A 21,819-nucleotide genomic window follows, 5' to 3' on the forward strand; every position below is an offset into this window, starting at 1 on the left:
GTTTTGCGACCATGTACGGGTAGCCGGTCGAGTTTCACACACTCATGGTGCAACCTTTTTGCCTTACGGAGCCGACATACAGTTTGGAAACTCCGGATGCTCTTGACCGGCTCCGGGGCGACGGGTTCGCAGTGTTGCTTTCCGACGGGGACGACTCCGGCACGAAAAAACCGCCGACACTCGTAGAGTTTCGAACGGTGGGCAGTGCTCTTGAAACAGTCCGGGCAACAAATCCCGCTTGAGGGCAGCAAAGAACTTGGCCGCAGAAAAACACGCCGCGACTGGCGCAGACCGAGGGTTCCCCTGAGGAGCTGGACCGCTGTCTCGACATAGTGCAGTCTCTCTCGGGCTCAATGAGTGCCTCAGTCTCTCAACCAACAAGCTGAACACGCGCACACCGTGGTTGGATCAGAGGCACGGAGCATTGCCAAACTTCCACATCCGAAAACTGAATAACTTTTGGCAATCACGCATCCTAGTAAAAATAAAAATGTGCTACAAAAGTGCTACAAACGCTGAATTTCGCACAGGACAGACTTCAAACCAAGAAGATATGTGAGCTCTAGTCAATTACGGCCTCTGGGAGACAGATACATGAACTCCCGTTCTCCGTGCTAGTTGAACGAGTAATCAGTCGGCAAACTCTCGGGGGTGAAAGTGGCCGTCTTCTGGGACGCAGAATTACGCTATCTTCGGAATAACGCACCTGTCCCTGATCATACCAGAGCGTGGCCTGCCCATTCAGCCTGGTCCGAGTGAAGCCGACTAGGACGCTGGTCAACACTCTATTTGAATAATAACCGCTTCAGCACAAACGAATACCCTTCACTTCCCAACAGAAACAAGAAAAACCTGAAAGACTTCGCAATTGCCACTCCGTGAAAAGTGCTTGCGGCCTGTTTGCCCCTTGACAACGCGGCCCACGCAGCAGTCCAATCTACCCGACAACAGGACGACGTGGTTTCCATCTCTTCCGCAGTACTCACCCCACTCCAATAAGTAGACAGCTTTCTCCACACTGTGACGCGGGGGTCGACGCGGCGGCTGTAAAGCATGGTTTTGCCGTCTTCGTATATAATAGGGCCGCAGTTAAGCACCTTCTGCAGGCAAACGGAGAAGTCAGAAGTGTACAGCAATGACATGCAAGTACTTACTTTACAACCTGTCCAGCTACCACAGTCCCGAGAAGTCCGCAGTTCGTGGCTGCTGCCCTTGACAGAAGTGAATCCAATGTATGTCCTGCTGCACCATCGTGCAAAAACCGGTAGTCTCCACGTAAGGCGCACTGAACTATGACACCACTTCACTAATGAAGAATCGACCGCTAAAAGACAAAAGATGACAAGCCGATCCCGCGCCCGCATCTCTGCGATTTCCATTCCTATCCTGCATGACAATGAACGCGACCCCCCGCAAACTTCGTGAAGCACGTGAGAGCACCGTGGTGCTCCACGAGCCACGCTCGCCTAGACCACCACCCGGAAGAAAAGAGCGTGTTGCATATGGGGCACTGACACACACAGTTTTTCTCTACGGTGGATCACTTAGCCGGGGATGAGTCGTCCTTTCTAGACGGGGCAGCCTTTCATCAGAATGGGAAAAGATGCTTTCTTTTTTCGCTGACAAAGCTTCGCGTACTCGGATGTACGGTGACTTCTGCGGTTTCACATGATTTGGCAAATCGAGTGTGCGTCAAGGGCACGGAGAGAAGCGCACTGTGAGACCGAATGAGGGGGCGAAGTCTTGTCGACACATCTGAAGACCGCTCAAATGGAACGAGTGTGCCCTCCACTCTACACATCAGTGCTCCGGGCTACGACAAACCCCCTCCATCAGATAGTGGACCTCATCTCGATCGATTCAGAGCGTCCATTTGTCGCTTCGGATGCACCAACACAATCCCTGCAGCTACCAGTCGATGAAACTGTAAACAGCACGCACACAAGGCTGCTTCATAGGAACGCAGCTGACAAGTCCTCCCGTGTATTGCCTCAATACTCTCGTGACAACGTCGTGCTGCCCGGTGGCCCAGAACGTGACGAATGAGGCAACTTGAGAGCGTGAAGCAGATACAGGACGTACACTGCGTAGCTACAAAGGTACCCCGCTACAGAACAAAAGACCCGTACAGGGTCGTTGAAGTAAACTAGGAGACACCCGTAGTCGCGCCTTCCCCCCCCTCTTCGCAGGCATCTAGATAAAGAGAAAGGTAAGAAACACGGCAGTAGGAGCACTAGCAGGAGAGAGTGAAGAAGACCAGATCATCGACAAGCTTGCCTCACCTCAGCGAAGTCGGGAGCAGCGAAAACAACAACAAAATTTGCCTCCTGACTAACAGAGGGAGCGCGCTCGATGCGAATCACGGGACCCCACCACGTGATGTAATTCCGTGCCGTGAAAGGGTGGCATCCAGGAGGAAAATTGCAAATGAGCAACGTAGAGGCCTCGTCAAAGTCTTCCGGCTGAACAACGCAAGGCTTACTCTCAGCATCTTGTGAGGGTGCACATGCAAGATGCACGGAAAGATACTGCCCGGCATACCTTCAGCGAGGAAACGAGGGAAATCAGAAGTTTGCAAATCATACGGAGCCGCTCTGGAAATCAGCTGGCAGGCGCTCGTCGGAACAAAATAGGCACTATTCCTGGACAGTCGGGAAGTCTCGCAACGACACGGCTAGACGCAGAAGACGGGCACAGTGTTCGCGCGCCTTCAAAATGCTACAGCCACGGTTATACGCTTATCGTTTACCATCTGCGCTGCACACAGAACTCCTACACACTGTTAAGCACACGAATCGTTTCTAGTTGCTATTATTGCGGCAAATACATCAAATCCCTCAACAGCTCGTGTGAGCTCATACGGACACCCACGGGAGAACAACACGGAGTGTTGATATCACATGGCAAGCTGCAACTAACGTCAGTGCCTCCCCGCGTACTCACAGCGTAACACTCTGTCAAAGCCTGCGGAAGCTGGCTCGGATCAGACGGAGCACCATCGACGCGCAGGCTGCTTCCAGATGATCGCATGCTCGTGTGCGACCTCTGCGGGCGCCGTTGGATCTCGACGGTCGCCTTCCTGGAGAGTTTAGCATCCATGGCTCCTACGGTACAGGTGCCTCAAACCGCCGGTCATGCACCTCTGGCCACACTCTCTGTTTTTCACCTTCTGAGTTTCCGTGTAGGAAGATGAGCGTCCTCCCGCTTTGGTACTTGGTTTCGTACTTGAACCAGAAAGCGAAAACCGCAGATGCGTTCCTCGTAAGGTGACAGCGCGCAGTTCGAGAGAGGCCGCAACCGGTAGCGTAGGGCTTCCGAACCAAGAGCCCTCTGGTGCCTGAAACTCAACGAAGAGAGTCGATCCGAATTCCGTCTCGTCCCGTCGAGCTGGCTGTTGGTCAAGCCTCGAAAAAAGGGTGTGTGGAGGTGGAGCGCCGCCGCCAAAACTTCCCGAGCTCCGAACCACGAGGAACGAACTGTCTACACACAAAGAACGTGGAAGGACTGAAGCACCTGCCGTTCTACTTTCTCCTTGCTGCGCGCCACTCTCCCGTGACGGAGCACTGTGGAGGCCCAGACGTGGCAAATTCCCCCCTCACGCCACAAATCATTCAGCTGAGGCTCCTGCGCTCCAAAGGCGGTCGACTCAGGTTTCGCTAGTTACGTGGGAAAAGAACTCGGAGCCGGATCGACAGACTCTGGAAGGGAGTTGTAAAGAGATAGCTGTACTTGCTAGCTCGGCGGGCCAGTGGGCCACAGCGCGCCTGGGAGGCCGCAACACTAGACTTGAAGCTCGGGACTAACTTAGTCGCAAGGAATGACTGCTCAATCAGCTGATTGTAAGCAAGGGAAGCAACAATTTCAAAAAAACTTGAACTTCTGGAAATTACAGAGCAGCTGAAATCATAAAGACCGCGAAAGTATATGGCCCCGCCCTGGCGGGAGCTCCGATGCTGCTGGCAAGTTCTGCACCGAGGACCTTTCCGCTGTCCTGGATCTTTCGCCCACGAAACCACCACAAGAGTCCTAGAGAGTCAGCGGCTGGCAGAGGGACGACAAAGAATAAAGAAGTTCTAGTCTGGGGTAAAAAGGTCCACAGATGAACGAACCGTGTAGAGTTTTTTTCAGTTGAGTGGCCCTCACTCGGTTGCCGCTCTCGATCAGGGAGACCTGTACAGGGCCGCAACACCTGGAGGGGGCATGCATCTGTGTGTGACGACAGTCATACTCTCACAGCACAACGGCCTACAATATGTTTCCTATGCTGATTTCGCCCTGTCCAGTTTGTCCTTGTTAACTGAACTGCACGATTAGGGTCCGAGACATGTTGAGCCCTGCGCAGCCCAGGGGAAGGCGCGCTACTGCCTTCCAGGCGTCTTCTAGCGACTCTACGACTTTTCCAACGTGTCCCCTTCTTTTGCGTCGTGGTCGCGTCCTCTTCTCTTCTTCGGTCTTGTCTCCTCGTGCTTACAAACGCCGCGGAGACCCCAACCTTCTTTTCTGAATCACACATCCGGCGGGCCGCCACTGCGTCTTGGCATGGCGGAGGACATTCTCAAAGTGACAGGATGTGCCCCGCCGCCACAGGGTTTAACCCGGAGGCGTCCCTCGCTTCTCGCTCAAACTTTCCGTAATAAGCCAGAGCGACTGCGCTTACCTTTAGGATTCCCCCTGCTCTGCCTTGTGGGCAAGTATCCAGACCAACTGTCTCCTTGTGTTCTCGTACCTTTTCTGCCCTCCTAGATCGTTAAGTATTCCCGTGACCCCCATCGAACCCCACTCTGCTAATTCTCAGTTGGCGCCCTCTTTACATCTCTCTTCTTTCAGGTATCTCCTGCTGCAGAGTACGCGACATTGGAGGGGACCCGGTCTTCCGTTTGTAGTGTTTTAACGTGGCGAACTCCATAGTCAGCGCGCCACCTCCTGCCCGCCTGAAGCCGGTGTCATGCACTGCCTCAACATGGCGACCAGAAAAAGCAATGGCGAGGTTTCTGGTGCTTTTCCTTTACTTGGGGGAAAACCATGTCATTATGGACGTCAACCCTCCATCGGGATCAAACCCGCCTCACTTCGACCTCTCCGGGTTCGAGGTAAAAGAAGACACTTCTTGTCGAATGTGTTCCTCAACGTACTTGCTTTTTGCTTCGCGCTCTCTTTCCTTCAATCTTCAGTGACGGGAGTGCAATTCGAGGACGAGGCCGGCTTCAATGACTGGCTCTCTGAGCAAGTCGGCCACGTCTTGCACTTGCTTCCGAAAGAAACAAGTGGTTCGTCACACACCTCCGTCGCCGAAGACGGCAGCTTTGTTGTTGGCACAAGCCACGGAGTTATCGCTGCTTTCAATGAGAAACATGGCACTCCGATTTGGCGCCGGGTCAATGAGGAAAACGATAGAATTGAGCGTCTTGAAAGGCATGGCCCATTCATCGTGGCTGCCATTCGCTCCACTCTACACCAGCAGGCCAGTGTACAATCGCGAGTATGTGTGTATCTCGAGGCGGACGGGAGTCTCAGATGGATCGCTGAGCACGGCGCCCTGGATTTCGCCGTAAGCGGGTATGGCGCGCAGGAAGCTCCCCTTATTGCAGTTTCTTATGCCGCTGGCATTGAGGTTCGACGGCTTGAAGACGGGGAACTCGTGTGGACCGCGGGCCGTGGGGCCGTTGATGCAAGTGCGAAGTCTGCTCACTCAGCGTTCAACGACGTAACCTCAGTAGTGGGCTTATGGCCTATCGCGCGCTCCGACAAACAAGAAATGTTAGCAATCCTGTACGTACATTCCGAGTCCGGGGTGGTAGGCGTCCGTGCTCTTGACTTCCGTAGTGGAGCGAAGATGGAAGACGTATCACTCGATATCGGATCGCAAGAGGAAGTCGAGGTTGTCCGTGGCAGCCCCGAGTGCACAGGAATACTATCGGAGTCTTCAGGAACATCGCTTGTAAGTCACGTTCAGTATGCAGCCGGTACGGCTTTCGTCTCGTACCAAGTGTGCGTGCGTCGCTGAGTATTTTCACAGAGGACGAGCCCGAGCAGCACAGCCGACTATTGAGGGCGGATACACAAATGTACCTGCCTCCTAGCAGCTGTGGATCCCTGTTCTGTTATTTCAAGCAGGGTGCTGGTTTTCTACGCGTTGCATGCTGTCGGTACATTCCCTTGTACGCCTGTTGCTTGCGGATTGAGTACTTGAGTCTTTGCCTGGGAAAAAATACGGCTTTCTCGCTAGCACGACCGGGCTGTAGAGAGAGAACCTATATCTTGTCTCATTGTTGCCGACTGTGCCAAGGACCCCGGTCTAATACAATAGTCTTTCTTCCTGTGTATCTCGTGTTGTCACGTGGCACCTGGCGCAGGCACGACGTCAGCTCTTCTCTTCTTCATTCAGCATTACATTCCCGGCGTGCTCCTCTCCTTGGCTTTGTGCTACAGACATTGCGTGCTGTCCTTCCAGCCCCTTCTGATGGCGCTTCACTTCTTTTGGTCAGCTCAACCTTTCTAGTGGGTCCCGGGGACAACGAAAGACGCTCCTTTTGGCCCGCAGTTGGTTCCGCAACTGTAAAAGGCCTTCCTGTGAATGGCTGCGCGTTTGCCGTCAGCGGCGACGTATTGCCGAAGACGCTGGTGCTTCGCGCGGTCGAAAGCGGGAGCTGGGGAAAGGGCCAACCACAACTTCGAGAAGTTTTTGTAAGCAGCGGCTGAACTCAGCTGACAGTGGTGTTTGTGAGCGCTGTCCGCTTCTTTCCCAACGGTGTCGGAGGCGCTTCGCCAGGTCATTTCTTTCTTTTCAGCGCAAGTGTCTTTTGGCGGTGGAGCCTTCACAGGGTGATCCGAACTATTTTTTTTATCCCTAAGCTTGAGAGACACGTGACGTTGTGGGAAAAGTCTGGCATAGGCATCGGTCTTGTGCTGCTGGTTGCTTGTAGTGGTGCGCGCTGGGACTGTCTGTGCCCACCGTCACAATGTTTATACAGACACTGCACTGCATTTAGGTATATCGTTATGTAAAGCGATTTGTGCTAAGTGGGGTGTGACGAACAAGGACTGTTGACGTGCCAGAACTTTGTGGTGTTTCAATGCGATGCTCGTAAAGTAGAAGAGACTGGCGCGCTTGTGCAGCCTCTCTATTGTCAAGACCACTTCAGATCACACAGTCGCTATACGTGGTGAGCGCCGTGCGGCGGCCCTTCGCGTAATTACAGCGTGTCGTAAGCACGCGCTGCATTTACTTCAAAGTGAGGCAGTTTGATACGTGTTTCGAACCTTTTACTGTAAGCGCAAAGCTTCTTAGTGCGTCCGTCAGACTTTTTCCCCTGTGCTTGTCTGTCTGATCTCCGCTCCCGCTCAAGGCCGCAATGTTGCGATGGCGGCTGGTGTTGGCCAGGACCCTGTTTAGTATCTGGAGCGCCGCTTTTTGGGTTTGGGATGTGTGGACCGGAACTCACAGGGATTGGTCCACAGTCGGTTGTTTCGGAAGCAGTGACATTTCTGTTCCTGTCCATGAATTCGGGAGACCTATATTTCTTGCAATTGCGGTTCCTTGCAGGCGCTCCCAGGGCACTGGGCGTTAGGCAGACTCCTCGGAGAGGCGGAGGTGGTGTCCAGCTTGTGGACGGAGTTGGGAGGGGAGGGCTCCGCTGCTCTTCTCGGCCAGTACGTAGTTACGGGAATGTCTCCTCTTCTCTTGGTGCTATTGCGGGCGCTTACCTATGCACTTTTGTAGAAGTGTGTTTTGTGCATAGACTGCGCTTGACCACGGCGTCTATAGGAGTTAGTATGCATATTGTCTCATGCATCTGCTTTTTTGGACGTCACACATGTTTGTAAGTGTTCACTGAGCTAGCATCCCCGAGAACACGGTACGTCCATTTTCCTTCTGCGGCGTCGGGTCGCAGAGCGTGCGGCGACATGGAGATGCGTGCCGCTTGCGGCTCGGTTGAGGCCTGTGGCTATGGAAACCAGTTCCACTGGCAAGCAGCTTTTCGTTATTGTGTGCTTGCTTCCAGTCTCCTCTTAGGTACCGACATCAAAGACGGCACAATACGCGCATCAGTGCTAGACGCGGCCACTGGACGAAGCGTCTCTTACCTTTCGTAAGGCGGGGACACAGGAAGGGGCCGGTCAGTATTCCTTGAGTGGAGTCGTGTTCGGCCGAATACACAACCTTACCGTCCTAGCCTCCTGGTTGCGGGGGGTTGATCGGCGACTGAAGATGTTGTACTTCGGTTCAGGGAACCGGCTGTTGTGGAAATTTTTCCTGGATTGGAAGTTGCTTGCCTGTCGGGGGAACAGTGGAGATAGCCGGCGACGCGTTTGACTGGTTGAATCAGTCGCGGGAAAAGACTGACATCTTCTTTTGCTCGGTCAGAAGGAACTCTTTCTGTGAGTATTTTGCCGACTATGTCCTTCCCTCATCTCCAGGCTTCCTTGCGAGCCCCAAAAGCGAGACGCGCAGAAGCTTGCCCAGGTGGTCGCCAAAGAGGGAGTCGCGGTCCCGAGGAAAAGCTCGGAACTCGTCTTCGGACGGCTGCTCTTGCCGTCCGAGGCAGGGCGGCGGATGATTTTGGTCACCTCAGATGCCGTTGTGTCCTTGTTGACGGCCGAAAGCTGGGTATGGTCGAGGGAGGAGAGCCTGGCCGATGTACGCGGAGTTGTCATGTACACGATGCCCTACACGCCGCGGCAGTCACTTGGTATGGTTTCTGCGTGCGAGCGAAGTGCCGTTCACAAATGCGCGATCCCCATCGTCTTACTGGCACTACACAGTTTGGCCCTGCAATGCTCGCGGTCCCAAGTGGGTCTCAGTCGAGCTTACTTGTGGATCTAGCTTGGCTCCTATCAATAAACAGCACGGGTGGTACGAGCAAAACTTCCTGAAGCCATTTCCGTATTATATGTCTCTGTCGATTTCGAGCGCTTTTGTTTTTTGACGTGGGCGTTGTGATCTACACTGCAGCTTCAAGACTTCTGAAACCCTACTAGCAGCCGAGAAAGAAGCCAGCTAGCGAAACTCTCTGTGCCTGGCATTTCTGTCTGCTAATCTGTTGTCGCTTATTTCGGTACCCTCGGCGTCTGAGAAGTGGTTTTGTATGAACGTGCCTGTCTGTGTAGAGCAGCGAGATCTAACTTCCATCCCATTCCTAGGCGGCTTTTTGCCAGACGACATAGAGCGTTACACTCTTGAAGGAGCGCTAGTCTCCGGTTCTCCCCCTACTTCCTCGGAAGGCTGGAGTGAAGACCTGAAGCGCCACGTGAAGAGGACGCTGATCTCCCTTCTTCTCAAGACGTTGCAGCTTGTAGAATTTACGGTGGCGTTAGGTCGGGAAGCCGTTCACGGGGTCCGTAGAGCCGCGGAACGCAGACCTTCCTCATCCTACGCTTTGTGGGAGAGTGCTGGGACAGTACAGAGTAAGACAGCCCGGGAATGTGTTCTCTGTGTGACCATATCTGGCTTCCGGACGTACAGTGGTACGAATGGAATACGAAGACCGCTGTGCGTCTGTATTTGATTCTCTGACGGTACAAATGTGTGAACAGGTCTGTCGAGTGTCTCAGAAGGCGACGGCCGGTGTGCCTAGCTGTGTCTAATAGTCCGGCGAGTTCGGACCGCGCTCCAAGAAGGCTCCCAGTGTGTGGGTGTGTATCCTTTCGGAAAACGCTCAAATTCGTCGCTTCCGTGCTACGTTAGTCGTTTGACGTGCCCCTGAAAGAGACTGATTTTGCACAGACGGACCGACCTAGAATTGAGCCTCTTCCAGTTTCCCATTCTCCTTCGCTACTAGCTGCGCCCTTGCGTAGCGTAACTACAATAGTGTAGCCGGGAAACTCCGGGGGTGCCCCGCAGTTTGTCCTCGCAGCGGATGGGTATACAGCCCAATCTTTCCTACTAAGTGCAAGCCTCTGTGGCTGGTGTAGCTCCACGCAGATAAAAAAACACTGTTGACGGACGCGTAGTGGTGGTCGGTCTCGACTTTCCTTTACAGTTTCGATTCAGCAGCTACTGCGCACCATAGCTTGACTGTGCTGGTGTCTTGGCTGCTCAGGAAAAGGCCTTGGCAATGCCCCTTTCGGCTTCGCGTGGTTGTCGGCAGCTGCTAAGCTGCGACTTCTCGGTTTCTCAAATGTGTCGCTGAACTCCAATGAGGAAACCGTTGACCTGGCGGCTACTGACGGCCGCCCAAGTACCGGATCGCACGTAGAGGCTTCCATGTCTAGGAAGACGCCAGTAGTTCGTCCTGACTCGCGATTGTTCGGGTGGACCGAGCTCATCATTGCAGCCACCTGCTCCGACCACGTAAGATTGCCGTGACACGGGTCCGTTCTGTGAGCCTGAGTGCGCCTGGCTGGCAAGCGGCTGTGACAGGGACCTATGTCACGACTATGCTGTACCACATATGGGCACCGACCCACACCTGAGTAAGTGAAGATTCGTAGTACCGCGGCAACTACTCAGTGAGCAGATAAACTGTCTTCGTAATGGACGCTTCTAAGGTCTGTGGTCCGCCTCCGTCAACGATACCTGCTTTCCGAGAAGAGCTCGCGAGGAGGGCAAAAAAAAAGCTTGTGAAGAACGTCACGCTCGCGATCCCAGCTCAGCGAATAAGGTGTTTTTCTAACGAGGTACTACAGGTGTAGTTATGGGTAATGCAGGGTATATGGCATATTTCACCTATGAATTGTTCAGGTGTACGCACTGCACGCGGCAACAGGCTTGATCGTGTGGCAGCAAAACTTGGACTTCTGGGGTGATTCTACCGCGTCACGGAAAGCATCCTACGCACGCTGCAGAGCTGCGGGTGCCCTGGATACTTCTCCTTTGGTCGGCGTGGCGGCAACAAATGGTCGGAAGTTCTCGGTGCTGCACGCGGGCCCGGCGACTTCGAAGGCTGAGAGAAAGGTAGCAGAGACGAGCAGCGGAGTTGTTGGCCTCCACCTCGTTGGTCATCACAAAAAGGAATTGCTTGCCGTGGTGGCGGATACCGAAAGAAAAGTAAGGAGAGAGGTTGTTTTGGACGACCTAAAGAATCTATAACTCCACCTAATTTACCAAGTTTTCTGGCACCTCAATGAATCAAGCTGAAGCCCTTGCTGTTCACGCATAAAGTTCCAACGTGCTCGTCGGATTGCAGGGGTGTCCTTGGGGGCTTGAGCAGAGGATCGCTGCAGTGGGACAGAAAGCAGGAACTGTAATGATGTCCAGCGGGACTCGCTTGGAGTGCTCTATGTAAAAGAGCGATTTCCAGACCGCGTCACCAGCGGACACCTGACTATTGCCGGCCCCGTTGCGTTGCTTGGGCTGATCTTCCCGCGCGGTTCGAGCTTTCCTTCGCCAGGCAGTTTGGTAGTGGTTCTGGTCTCGCATGGGTTTCTTTTTGTCATGCACATTCTCGTATACTCGGGGAGGCCTGTGGAACGAGCTTGTAAGAAACTTCGCTTCTGCGAGGTGCGCCTAGGGGGCCCGGCCGTCATCCTCTCCAGTCCCAGAGCACGAAAGGCCTTCCATGTAAACTCGGGATCCGGTGGTATGAGACATGTTGTGACAGGTGCACCTGTACACCTATCGAAGGTCCGCCACCAGGGGTGATTCCTTGAGTAGGCCATTGTGGCTAGCTCTTTGTGCCCTCCTGTGCACAACAGCTCAACGGCGGGACTGAGGGCGGCACTCACGACTTGCTCCGCCTTCTGGTTTGTGTTGGAGCAAACGCCTAGTGTGAGCCGGACTGAGGCGCACCGTGATTTACATCGGCGCGGTTGCCCGTTGCTGTCAAGGTTCAAGCATTTATTCGCTTGGCTCTTAAATGACAGCAACGTGACTGAGCTTGGTGTGGTTTTTCTTGTTGCCTTCTTTCTTACGACAGATCACGCGGCTGGTGTGGATGGACGCAACGCTCGGCACCATCTTGTACACCGGTCAAGTACCGTTTATTCCGCTCCATCTTCTTCCACTCCAAGCCGTCAACCCATACCATCACCACTCGGCTGCGTCTCCGGCAGAAGAAAAGCCGCAGCGCATTTTCGAGGAGTCAAACGCGGTTTTTCTTGTTGCTGCGCAAGGGGGAGGACGTGCGTTCATGATGGTTCCAGAAAAGACGGAGAAGACCGTTGAGCTCACTAGCAAGGTGAGAGAAAGAAACGGCGCATCGTGTGCAGAAAATTCGTACAGTGCAACATATAATAGACTCGCTGCGTCTGAGCAAGTCCACTAAGCGATGGACTGATCCATGGAAGGGTCGCATAGACTTTTTTCGTCCTGTGACACAGTCGGACCCTTCCCCGTGATTCGAAAGTACAAATGTAGATGCATACGTGCATAAGCATATGGGGTTCTCATACAACAAGGAAATAGTTGGATCGTGAAGCGAGTGACCCCATGAACGATGTAATCCTGCACAAATTCGCGCTGCGTTCCAGAAAGGCCGCTAGTTTGGTCCTTGCAAAGTCCACGAAGTTCATCAGCAACGGGACCGACGGCCCCCTCTCGGGCATCAAGGGATTTGCCCGCTTGAGCGGGATAATGATGGATTACGACGTACTTCACGGACGAGATCCCCACACGCTGACATTACAGACTTCCACTCCCATTGTGGAATCATTAAACTCAGATCAGCTTCGCTTCAACATTGGGTGGTGCGCACTTGCCAATCTTGTGTTCGAGAGACTGGGTTCTTTCAAACAGTTGGCGCAGCACACCATTTCGTTTTGTTCATCGCCGTGGCTCGTACAAAGAGACTCCCTTTCTCAGTTCGGCTTTTGAAGAATCAACACGCGTGCGCAGTTGAGACCAGGAACCCGTTTTCGGGTTGTCTGCGCGGACGAGGTTGTCGTGTATGGAGTTTCGGGATGGAGACGGCTCGCTGGCGTCATGTTTTTAGGAACTTTGCGTTGCACGTCAGATGTTTCTGCTGTGCTTGTCTTTTGGCCAGATGGAATGTTCCCTGGCCAGACATCTGTCCCGGCATCTAAGCCTCTACAGTCTCGAACTCGGCCAGCAGCAGCTAGTCGGTTTTCTTGTCCGGGCTGAGGCAGTCGGCGGGGGGAGCAGTAGCAAATCAGAATCGAAGTGCACTCTGGCCACGCAGAAATCTTGGAGCTTGCCTTATGGTCAGTCGGGACAAATGATTGCCGGTAAGCCACGCCTGGACAATCGTTGGTAGATAAGCCATTTTTCGCTTCCCTTTTATTCTCACAAGGTTTTGCCGATGTGTAGCGGTGAGGCGTGTCTCTTTGATCGAGGTTGCTTCTTCCCCGCTTGCTCATGTGTGGGTTTGTCATTGCCCTTGTTCCAAAAGGTTGGTTGGTCCGAAGTAGATGCGCTGGTGGATTCTTGGCCTGTGGGGTAGCACTGAGATTCCTAACGTACACAGTATAAGAGGAGGCGACAAGGGGTGTTGTGAGGAAACAACGTGGTCTTCGAACCTGATTACTTTCGTCAAGCTTCAGGTGCCTGCAGCATATCGTCCCACATGGGCACCGGGAACATGCAAAACAGGTTCTCGACGGCTCGTGCTGTAGTCACTGCCACTACTGCCCGCATCGGGCAGGGGCAATGTCAGGGGCAGCTCTTACAGACTTCGTCAAGCATTTTCGTTGTTCCTCTTTTCTCACGGGCACGCATGCGTTTCCGCTGCTTTCAAGCGCGAATGAAAGTTTTGTCGCGTGCGTCGCGTTTTCTTCAGCTGCCGCAAGGCCTCTTCATTCCGACTATCCGCATGTACCCGTCCTCGTCACCGGCAACATTTCGATTGTGTACAAGTACATAAACCCGAACTTGATGGCTGTCATCACGCAGCCACAGCACAAAGGAGACGTGAGTTAAGGAGGCCAGCAGCGGTTCGCTTTCGGAGACGGCAGTTTGGTCGGCATCCCTGAATCCCGCTTTGGGTGTGGTACACGGTTCAACATAGAAGAACAAGTGGGCGATTGGTGACACGAGAGAAACATACGCCACCGAGTGCTCGGCTTGTTGAGTGCCACGAAGGGGCACCTTCTCCCGGTCTGGCCTCTAGTATTCCAGGCTCCAGGTGTGAGCTAAGTTACATTTCACCACATGCTGAAATGAGGGAGGGGTATGTGGGCGATGAGAGGGGTAGGGCGGACGGCGGAACCAGCGGCTTCCGGTCCCGGCGAAGCAAGGTACCACATCAGAGCAGCCGTTGTTTGCGGGGGGGACACACAAGATAGTCGCCTAGGGTCTATCCGTTGACGGCAATTTGAAGTGCTGCTGGACAAACCATCTTCTGCCGCTCACTTCTGGGAGTTCTGGGATTTCGTTTCAGCTCATCTGCTTGCCCGCTACCCACTACTCCGACTCACCCGCAGAGTTGTTTAGATGTATGTCTGTACACGGCGATCTGTTGCACGCGTGGGTGCGCCAGAAGATATCTGTTTTGCTTTTCGCTGCCTGTTCGTCTGGGGCTGCAGGTGGAAAGTGGCCTCGGAGGGTCCTTGACTTTGAGCCTAATCAACTTAACCGACGGAGCTGTAGTCTACGCAGAGCTGCTGCCTCCTGGCGCGTCCCTCCCGTTACATCTCGTGGTAAGCACACAGCTCCGCCGGGCTTGGTTCTCGCATGCATGCCACTAGGGCAACCTCGGTCTCTTAAGTGCGGTTACGACTGCTGTACGGGGTTGAAAAACGTGCACAAATGAAAAGCGGAGTAGCATAACCCTATCAGAGCACTCCATGCTCTCCAGGGCGCTGGTGACAGCGTAGTGTTACGCCACGTGGGAGCCATGATCAGGTTTGTCGGAGCACAGCTTGCAAAAGGGAGCGCGTACGGAGCTGATGTTGGGAAGACTAGGAGTATTACTTTGATATGTATGACGCTGTCCGCGACAGTCCCGAAGTAGGCGCCGCCAAGCATGAGCTTCGGTTCCTGTTTGGGGCTAGTCATGCAGGCCGGTCTGAGACTCATGCGGTTGGCAGTTGCCATGAGCTTTGTTGCGATCTGTCGCTCAGTGGGTTTACCGTGTTGCCAGTATTCCTTGGCGTGCGTGGCTTCGGGGTAGCATACCGTGGAGCTTGAGGCTTATGAGGCAAGTCGAGGCGCCTAGTGTCGTTCTGCGACAAAGCTTTCAGACTGATTCAGTCCGTACCCAGAAGCAGACGCAATGGATACGTCAGTCCATAGAGTCACCGAGAGGGCAAACCCAGGGTGCGCTCGATCTGGTCTCTCTGAGGGTTGGTAATCCTTTCCTGCAGCAGAGAATATCTTAGCTCCTGCTAGATCACGACTGTAATTATTCTCCATGTTGCCGTTTGCTTGGAGTTGGGGACGTCGTTTACAGGTCTACGACAACGTGGTCCTAACGCATTACTGGAATCTGCAGCACACCAGATTCGAGGTCCACATTGTGGAACTGCAAGACGCTCAGAAAGACCAGGGTAAGGTCGCTGCATTGACATGGCCGCGTTCACAAGCCCGCACGTCGAAACTGCGTAGGTCTCAAAATGCCGGGAGAATTGGGAAGCTGATTAGTCATCGTGGGAGGAAGGGTCACCCTGCGTACCTCGGTTCGCGTGGGGGAGCACGGTTTCCGCTTGTTGGGACGCCGGCACGGCAGTAGCAGATTTCAGGCTTATGTGTCTAATCGATCCGATCTCAGAATGCGTGCACCAGCCGGCTGTGGAGACAGTTCGCCTACGTGGATCAAAGGCAATGGTGCAAAAAAAAGACACACTTCTGATCTGGTGGAGGGTCGATCTGCGGCAATTGACAGCGTTTTTAGACTTTCAATCCTTATGTCAGCTGATCAGAATAAAAGCCGGCGCGTTAGTCTGGACTACTGGTGTCTGCAGTCTATAGTGGGCGAGTGCTTCGCCCGCGGATTTCAATTAGAGTGTTCAGGCAGGAGACGACTGCTGACTACTCTCCAAAGGGGGTACTCGAGCGTCCGCGTGTTTGGCGGTTTTTACATGAGCTCGGTCTGGCAGCGACTCATCTATTGGGTAGCGTAGTGATACGCGCTGAAGGAACACTGCCCTCGCATGTAAACGTCCGTGGGTTTGTCGAAGAATAGGGTGGGAAGTATCGAGCACGAATGTTTTATCTTGGGACCAGTACGCCGTTCTCCTCACACGTTACTCAGCTGTGTCTGCAGTTTATTCATTCTTTTTATTTTGGAATGCTTGCGATTACTCATCCTTCACCGTCAGGCCCGTGGAGTATCATATTTTCTGCTGCCAGACACATCGTACCGACGTTGACTGGTTTCGGCCTGCCACCGCCGACTTTCCTCGCGCAGACATACATCATCCCCACTGGTGTACGTGCGCTTGGCGTCTCTGCGACGCAGCACGGCATCACGACTCGTGTCATCCTCCTGGTGAGGAGGCACATTTCGCATCTCATCTCAGAAGGTCACAAAGACCTCCGTGGCAGCGTTATGTGGGAAAGCGTGTGTGACAGCCGATAATCCGCGCAGGAGAAAAGCCACTTCAGCGACTGCATGAATCATAATGAGGAAAGATCTAGTTCCCGGGTCTCAGCGTACTGGTTTACCAAAGAGTGAGCGTCGCGGACCACAGACTGCAGGTCTTGTAACGCTGGGAGAAACGGTGCCTGTTCACCCAACTTTGTTTGCTTTCTAAGGCAAGCTGAAACAGTTTCTTCTTTCGGGCTACTTCCGTTGCTACCCTCAGCGGCAGTGGTCGCATAATCCTCCCGACAGTCTGGACATACAGACACGCAGGCGGGATGCTTGAAGTACGATCCGCAGATGGTATTCTTCTCAAATTCTCCGAGGCTCTCCACTGCGGTGCACTTGGACACGAGTTCGCACGGCAAAGTCCCCGAGCACTTTTCAAGGTCATGAGGTCAGCGGTCCGGGAACTTGAAAACGCTTGGCTCTCCTGTGAGTGTGCCGCGGCGTGTGCCCCACGAAATGTACGTTTTCAGGCCACAACAGGATCACACCAAGTCTACGCGCTTTCCACTCGTCTCGCGAACGCCCGTCGTCCTCAAATCCTTGATGGGTTCGGCCGTCCGTTAAAGACACCCATCCCCACCCAGCATCAAGAAGACGGCGTTCTACCGTATCATCCTGTCCTGCCGCTGAACTCGCACGACTGCCTCTCCTATTACCACCAGGTCTGCGCGCGCCTGCAGCCGACCTCGCACCAGACTTCGGTCACGTGTTCCATCGAATGCATACGGGATTTCGCAGGCAGCTATTTGTCTAGATGCTTCTGCGTCATGCTACTGTGTTCGTGCCTGTTTGGCCTTCCGCCTCTCGTAGTGGTCAGCTATATCCCCGTAATAGCTTAGGGTGGACGTTGGCAAAACCCGAGTGCGGCTGATTCCGCGTTCGCAGGGAATATCTGGGGTGTAATCGCAGGACCAGGTGGAGTCACCATACGCATTTCTGGCTCCCTGCGAAGCGAGACTAAGTTCCGATACGTTCACTATCGCGTGAACGTAGGAGCATACGACGGTGTGTTTCAACAAGTCAACCTTGTTGACTTCATTAACCGTAGCTCTCTCGATCTTTGTTAGATGGTAACCAAGCGTATCATTCCTCTACGGCCGGGTATCTCGCCATGGCTGCATACGCGCGATTATTTGCTGCCCACCTTTGCCGCCGTGTGGCTTCCAGGCGCGTATGTATCCGCCTTATCCTCGGTTCTTAGAGGCAGGAGGAAGATGTACGGGGTCACTCCAAGCTATGAAAGATGCAGTGAAAGAATTTCTAGGCTCGAGGCTCTCAGTTCTCACGTGTTGCAGCATGTCTGGGTCTCTGCGCTGCAGGTATTCCATGTGCGAGGTATAGCCGCGCACCATACCTCTCGAGAGTCGACATCCTCAACATTCTTCTTTGGACTTGATTTGTTCTTCTCCCCTGTGCAGCCAGCAAAGGTAAACTGAATATTTCGGACTGCGATCCCTGGGTTGCTGGGGGCAAAGCAGTCAGCCCTGCGCCTTCCTCTACAGGACCACGAAACAGGCGTTCCACTTGCCTAGATGAAGTAATCCTCATGCAAGAGTATATTCCGGTGTCACTTCGGAGCTGCCCACTCGCAAGCCTCTATTGTCCCCTGCTTTTTTTTTGTGCTGGTCCCTCTGCCATACAAGCGTGGGATTCAAGGTGCTGATCGTTCAAGCGATGTGCGTTAGCTCCAGATAGTTGCCTCGTCAATGCACGCCAAGTAACAGATGTTTTTCTTCTCCCCTCCCTCCGTCCCACCCTTGACCTCAAGAGACTAAGGGGAAGAAGACTACAGTATGGTTTGAAGTCGTGCCTTTCCTCGATTGCAGCTTCATCAGGAAATCAACTGTAGGCAGCCGCTTGTATCAGGGGCACCATGAGCGGCTGCGTGCTGCCTGGCCAGACCGCCAATGCGGACAGGTGGCATCCTTTCCCTACAGTCCAAAGCGCGTTGAAAGTATTGCGCTCCTTGCTGCCTGGAGTTGTATGCAACTTCTTTTTCCAGAAGATTCATCGCACCGGTTGAAGCTTTTTCTTGCGGTTTTCAGGGATATGATGTTTTGAGCACCCAGTTCAATTACGGGCTTCTAGCGGCTGCGATGATAACCCTAACTGGGCTGACGTTCCTGACTCACTGGCGTGCGAAGGATGCAGAGCTCGCTGCAAAATGGAGGTGAAGCATTTGATTCTGGACAGCGACAACACCACGAATCAAACGTCAGAAACTCTCGGGGCTTGAAAGGCACAAGTATGGCTTAGCCTCTGCGTACCGATGACTGTGCTCTGCCGCTAACTCCTCTCAGCACAGTCAACCGTTCTGGACGTGATACTTTTCTCGGGATGACTCCAGAGAACACAGCGCTATGGTTTTTCGCCTTTAGCTCTTCTTTGTATCCACCAGGAAGCCGGTGTGTTCTGATGTGAATTTAATGTACGGGAAACACTTCTTACCCAGTGTGACTTTTCGAGTCACACTAGGGAGAGTGCATCGGCTGGTTCCTTTCTTTTTGAACTGCGATGTATACTCGAATCCGTGGAAGTTCTGGCCTCCACTTGGGGAAGACACCCTGTCTTACTTTGTTGTTCCTTTCCGGTGGTACCGTGTTGCCGTCACGAAGGTGTACGAATCCCTGCGTTCAACACTTACGACAGGCGTAGCCGTTGCTAGAGTTCGTCTCTCGACGATTGTAGCTTACTGGGTTCTAACAAACGTGCTTCGGCCATTTGTGTGCTAGTAGGTTTCCTCCACCCGACAGAAGGCAGAGCTGGATCCTCTCTCGAGATCTTGAGATACGCGGCACGCTGCAACCACTTACCACATTACTAGACCAGCCCGCCCGATATTAGCGCGTTCTCAAGTCTTGACGCATACATCTGCGTGTTACTTATAGTGTAGATACAGTCTCAGTTGTCTGATGTAGGTGAGTTGTTTGTGTATCCTACTACTCCGAAACTTTATGACGGGACCGGTATGCAAGTGTAAGGCCATAAAATTCTGAGTACTTCTGCGTTGTTCTGCTGCACATACACAGGCGAACATTAGTAGGGCGCGCGCCCCCTAAACTGTACATATGTTATACGTATGCATTCAGAGATGTAGAAAAAAGTTGTATATCTCTACTGGCATACTATTGTCATGTCGTTGGGACGGGCCAGCTCCTGGCGGTCGTCCTGTAGGTGTTTACGGTTGATTCCTTCTACCGCGTTCATCTTGATTATTTCGTCCATCCGTGCAGACGTGTATGCGTACTATATCTCAGCACACACGTGAACCTACGCATTCATACCATTCCACGTTGACTCCGATTTCTCTGAACGATGACTCGGGCTCACCGTAGGCAGCGGCTTACCGTCGTGGCCGGAGGTGCAGCTCCACAAGCATCGGTGATGCAAATCTATACACTAGCTCAGCCGAGTAGCCCAAGCTGCGAGGGCATTCGCTAGTGTACAGCAGATAGATGACAAGTAATCGCCAGGTGATTGCGATGTTACGTGAAGCTGCTCCCATGAATAATCCTGGGGTCCTTCGAGAATGAAGGAAAGCAAGAAAGCAAAGAACGAAAAGAAAGCTTAGTCTCTTTCCTTCGTTTCTGTGACAGCGGGAGTACGAAGTGGAACACCGAGCTGCTAGAAGTACCACGGATAGCTATATCTTTCCAGCAGCCACACACCAGAGGCTGTTTGGGATGGGAGGTCAGCTGTAGGACCAAACAAGCGTCTCGATCTCCTCAGATCCCATGCGGCACGCCCCTGCCCTGGTGGTACCGTACTTCTCTCATATGTCACTTGTAAGTCCCCTCGGGACGCGTATAAGCACATGTTGTCGGTTGACGATGCTGATTCTAGTCCCGAGAAGCAGCGCCGCTAATATGTTGTGACGCCTTGAGCTTCTCGGCAGCTGCAAACAGTATGTTTGCGCCCCCTCTCGACCGGTTCGGGTACAGCCAGAGAGTTGGGTGTATTTTCAGGCAGATCACCAACCAGACTATCTTGAAGAGGGGCACCTACGGCGGTGAGTCCGCGCAAACCACAGAAGGGCAGAACGTACTGATTACCTTGAACCATGCGATACAGCTATTATGTGCGAGCGACGAAGGCAAAACAGGAATTTCCGCCGAGTGATACAGTGCCAGTGGGCTGTGAGAGAGTTTCCCAGCCATGCTTCTGTTGAAGTGCCAAGGTGTTGAACACAACGACACAGGCGAGGAATAGAAGAGTGGCACATCCCCAGCGTGTAGGCTCGTAGAAAACTTTCTTCTGAGTGATCTCGTGAAACCCTACGAGGTGTCGCCAGCGGTTTGTCACCGCAGGTCTAATGAGCTCGAAATCACCCCGATTATCATCGTGCAGGGAGGCCGAAGTATGCTTTCTACGCTGCTGGAAAAGCGGCTAGTGTCCGTTCTGCAGCCCAGAACGCCTTGAGCATCTCTTTGGGCACCGTCCAGCTGAAAAGCATGAATCTCCTGTAACCCTGGCTTGTGTCCATACAGCACGGCTCGTCACACTCGCGCTAGCGTATACTCGCCAGCAGTCAGGGTTCCCGATCCCTGACTCGATTCCTCCGGGTCCGCCCACGGACCCAGAAGAACAGAGGGGGGCATTCGCACCGACGGGAGGAAAGAGGGTGGTCGCCCGAGTCAAGTGCTCATTCACTAACTTTCTATGCACTGCAGCGCCGTTCCAAACCGCTGTCGTACAGCCGTGTCGTCGCTTGGAGGTGATTCGCAGAGTGAAAGCATCTGCCCAGAGCTACGTTTGCAAGGCCCTGAGTCTTTTTTTAAAGCCGATCCTCTATGCAGCCCGAAGCCTCCAAGAGCAGGCTTAAGTTACGCTTCTGCGAGAGAGCAGTCTGTCAACGTGCTTCTCAGTCGAAAAATTTTAGGGCTTCGTTTCCCTGAGTTCTTTCTTCAGGCCAAGTCACTGCCTGTGCCACCTGGACATTTTGAAGGACAGCGGCTCCGGGTGGCACGGCGCCGCAAGTCAGTCTTCCCCCCGAGGGATGTCGGTTGTAGCGGTTTCCACCCGGAACTACACAAAAACACATTCGCGGAGTCGGTCGCAGCTGCGTGCCACCCCTCCGCCGACACCTCGGAAAAGCGTTTGTGTCTGACTGCTTTCCAGCGGCCCCTTGAGGTTGTGACTGTGAATACCCGCACCTGGACAGCGTCGCAGGTACACCTCCAGGCAGTAGCTCTATGTACGCCACAGACCACCGTTTCTCTTTGGCATGCTTACACATTCTGTAAAGAAACTTCCGCCGGCTTTCGTGAGTCTGAACGACGTTGTACTACTCCGTGCCACTACTTCGGCACTACACCCCGCAGCGCCGTATGCGCTAAAGATGGCCTGCACGCACCGTGCTGTGCACGTGGTCGCGTGTAGCTCCCGGGGGGGGGGG

At 53.6% G+C, this 21,819-nt stretch overlaps 3 protein-coding genes across 3 annotated transcripts; 1 reads left to right on the top strand and 2 right to left on the bottom strand.

The window, feature by feature from the left end:
• Nucleotides 1–59: 59 nt before the first annotated feature.
• Nucleotides 60–4,253, bottom strand: CSUI_000280 (uncharacterized protein). The gene is made up of 4 exons (XM_068060514.1): nucleotides 2,944–4,253; nucleotides 2,283–2,462; nucleotides 987–1,100; nucleotides 60–382 (listed from the first exon to the last, which is right to left on the bottom strand). Exons 1-4 carry the CDS (start codon nucleotides 3,097–3,099, stop codon nucleotides 371–373), a joined length of 462 nt encoding a protein of 153 aa, XP_067927520.1. The 5' UTR covers nucleotides 3,100–4,253; the 3' UTR covers nucleotides 60–370.
• On the top strand, nucleotides 4,187–19,712 carry CSUI_000281 (uncharacterized protein). Its single transcript, XM_068060515.1, has 16 exons — nucleotides 4,187–5,938; nucleotides 6,430–6,684; nucleotides 7,544–7,650; nucleotides 8,419–8,690; nucleotides 9,109–9,405; nucleotides 10,041–10,291; nucleotides 10,682–10,987; nucleotides 11,856–12,116; nucleotides 12,921–13,122; nucleotides 13,674–13,804; nucleotides 14,419–14,532; nucleotides 15,285–15,381; nucleotides 16,153–16,308; nucleotides 16,668–17,086; nucleotides 17,744–17,851; nucleotides 18,470–19,712. The coding sequence occupies exons 1-16, from the start codon at nucleotides 4,946–4,948 to the stop codon at nucleotides 18,596–18,598; spliced, it is 4,098 nt and encodes a 1,365-aa protein (XP_067927521.1). The 5' UTR covers nucleotides 4,187–4,945; the 3' UTR covers nucleotides 18,599–19,712.
• A 1,589-nt stretch (nucleotides 19,713–21,301) lies between these two features.
• CSUI_000282 (uncharacterized protein) lies at nucleotides 21,302–21,808 on the bottom strand (the record flags this gene model as incomplete). The annotated part of the gene is made up of 1 exon (XM_068060516.1): nucleotides 21,302–21,808. A coding segment is annotated over exon 1 (357 nt), but the record flags the coding sequence as incomplete, so codon positions are not given.
• Nucleotides 21,809–21,819: the final 11 nt, after the last annotated feature.

Source organism: Cystoisospora suis (assembly GCF_002600585.1).
Source record: "Cystoisospora suis strain Wien I chromosome Unknown contig_114, whole genome shotgun sequence".
NCBI lineage: Eukaryota > Apicomplexa > Conoidasida > Eucoccidiorida > Sarcocystidae > Cystoisospora > Cystoisospora suis.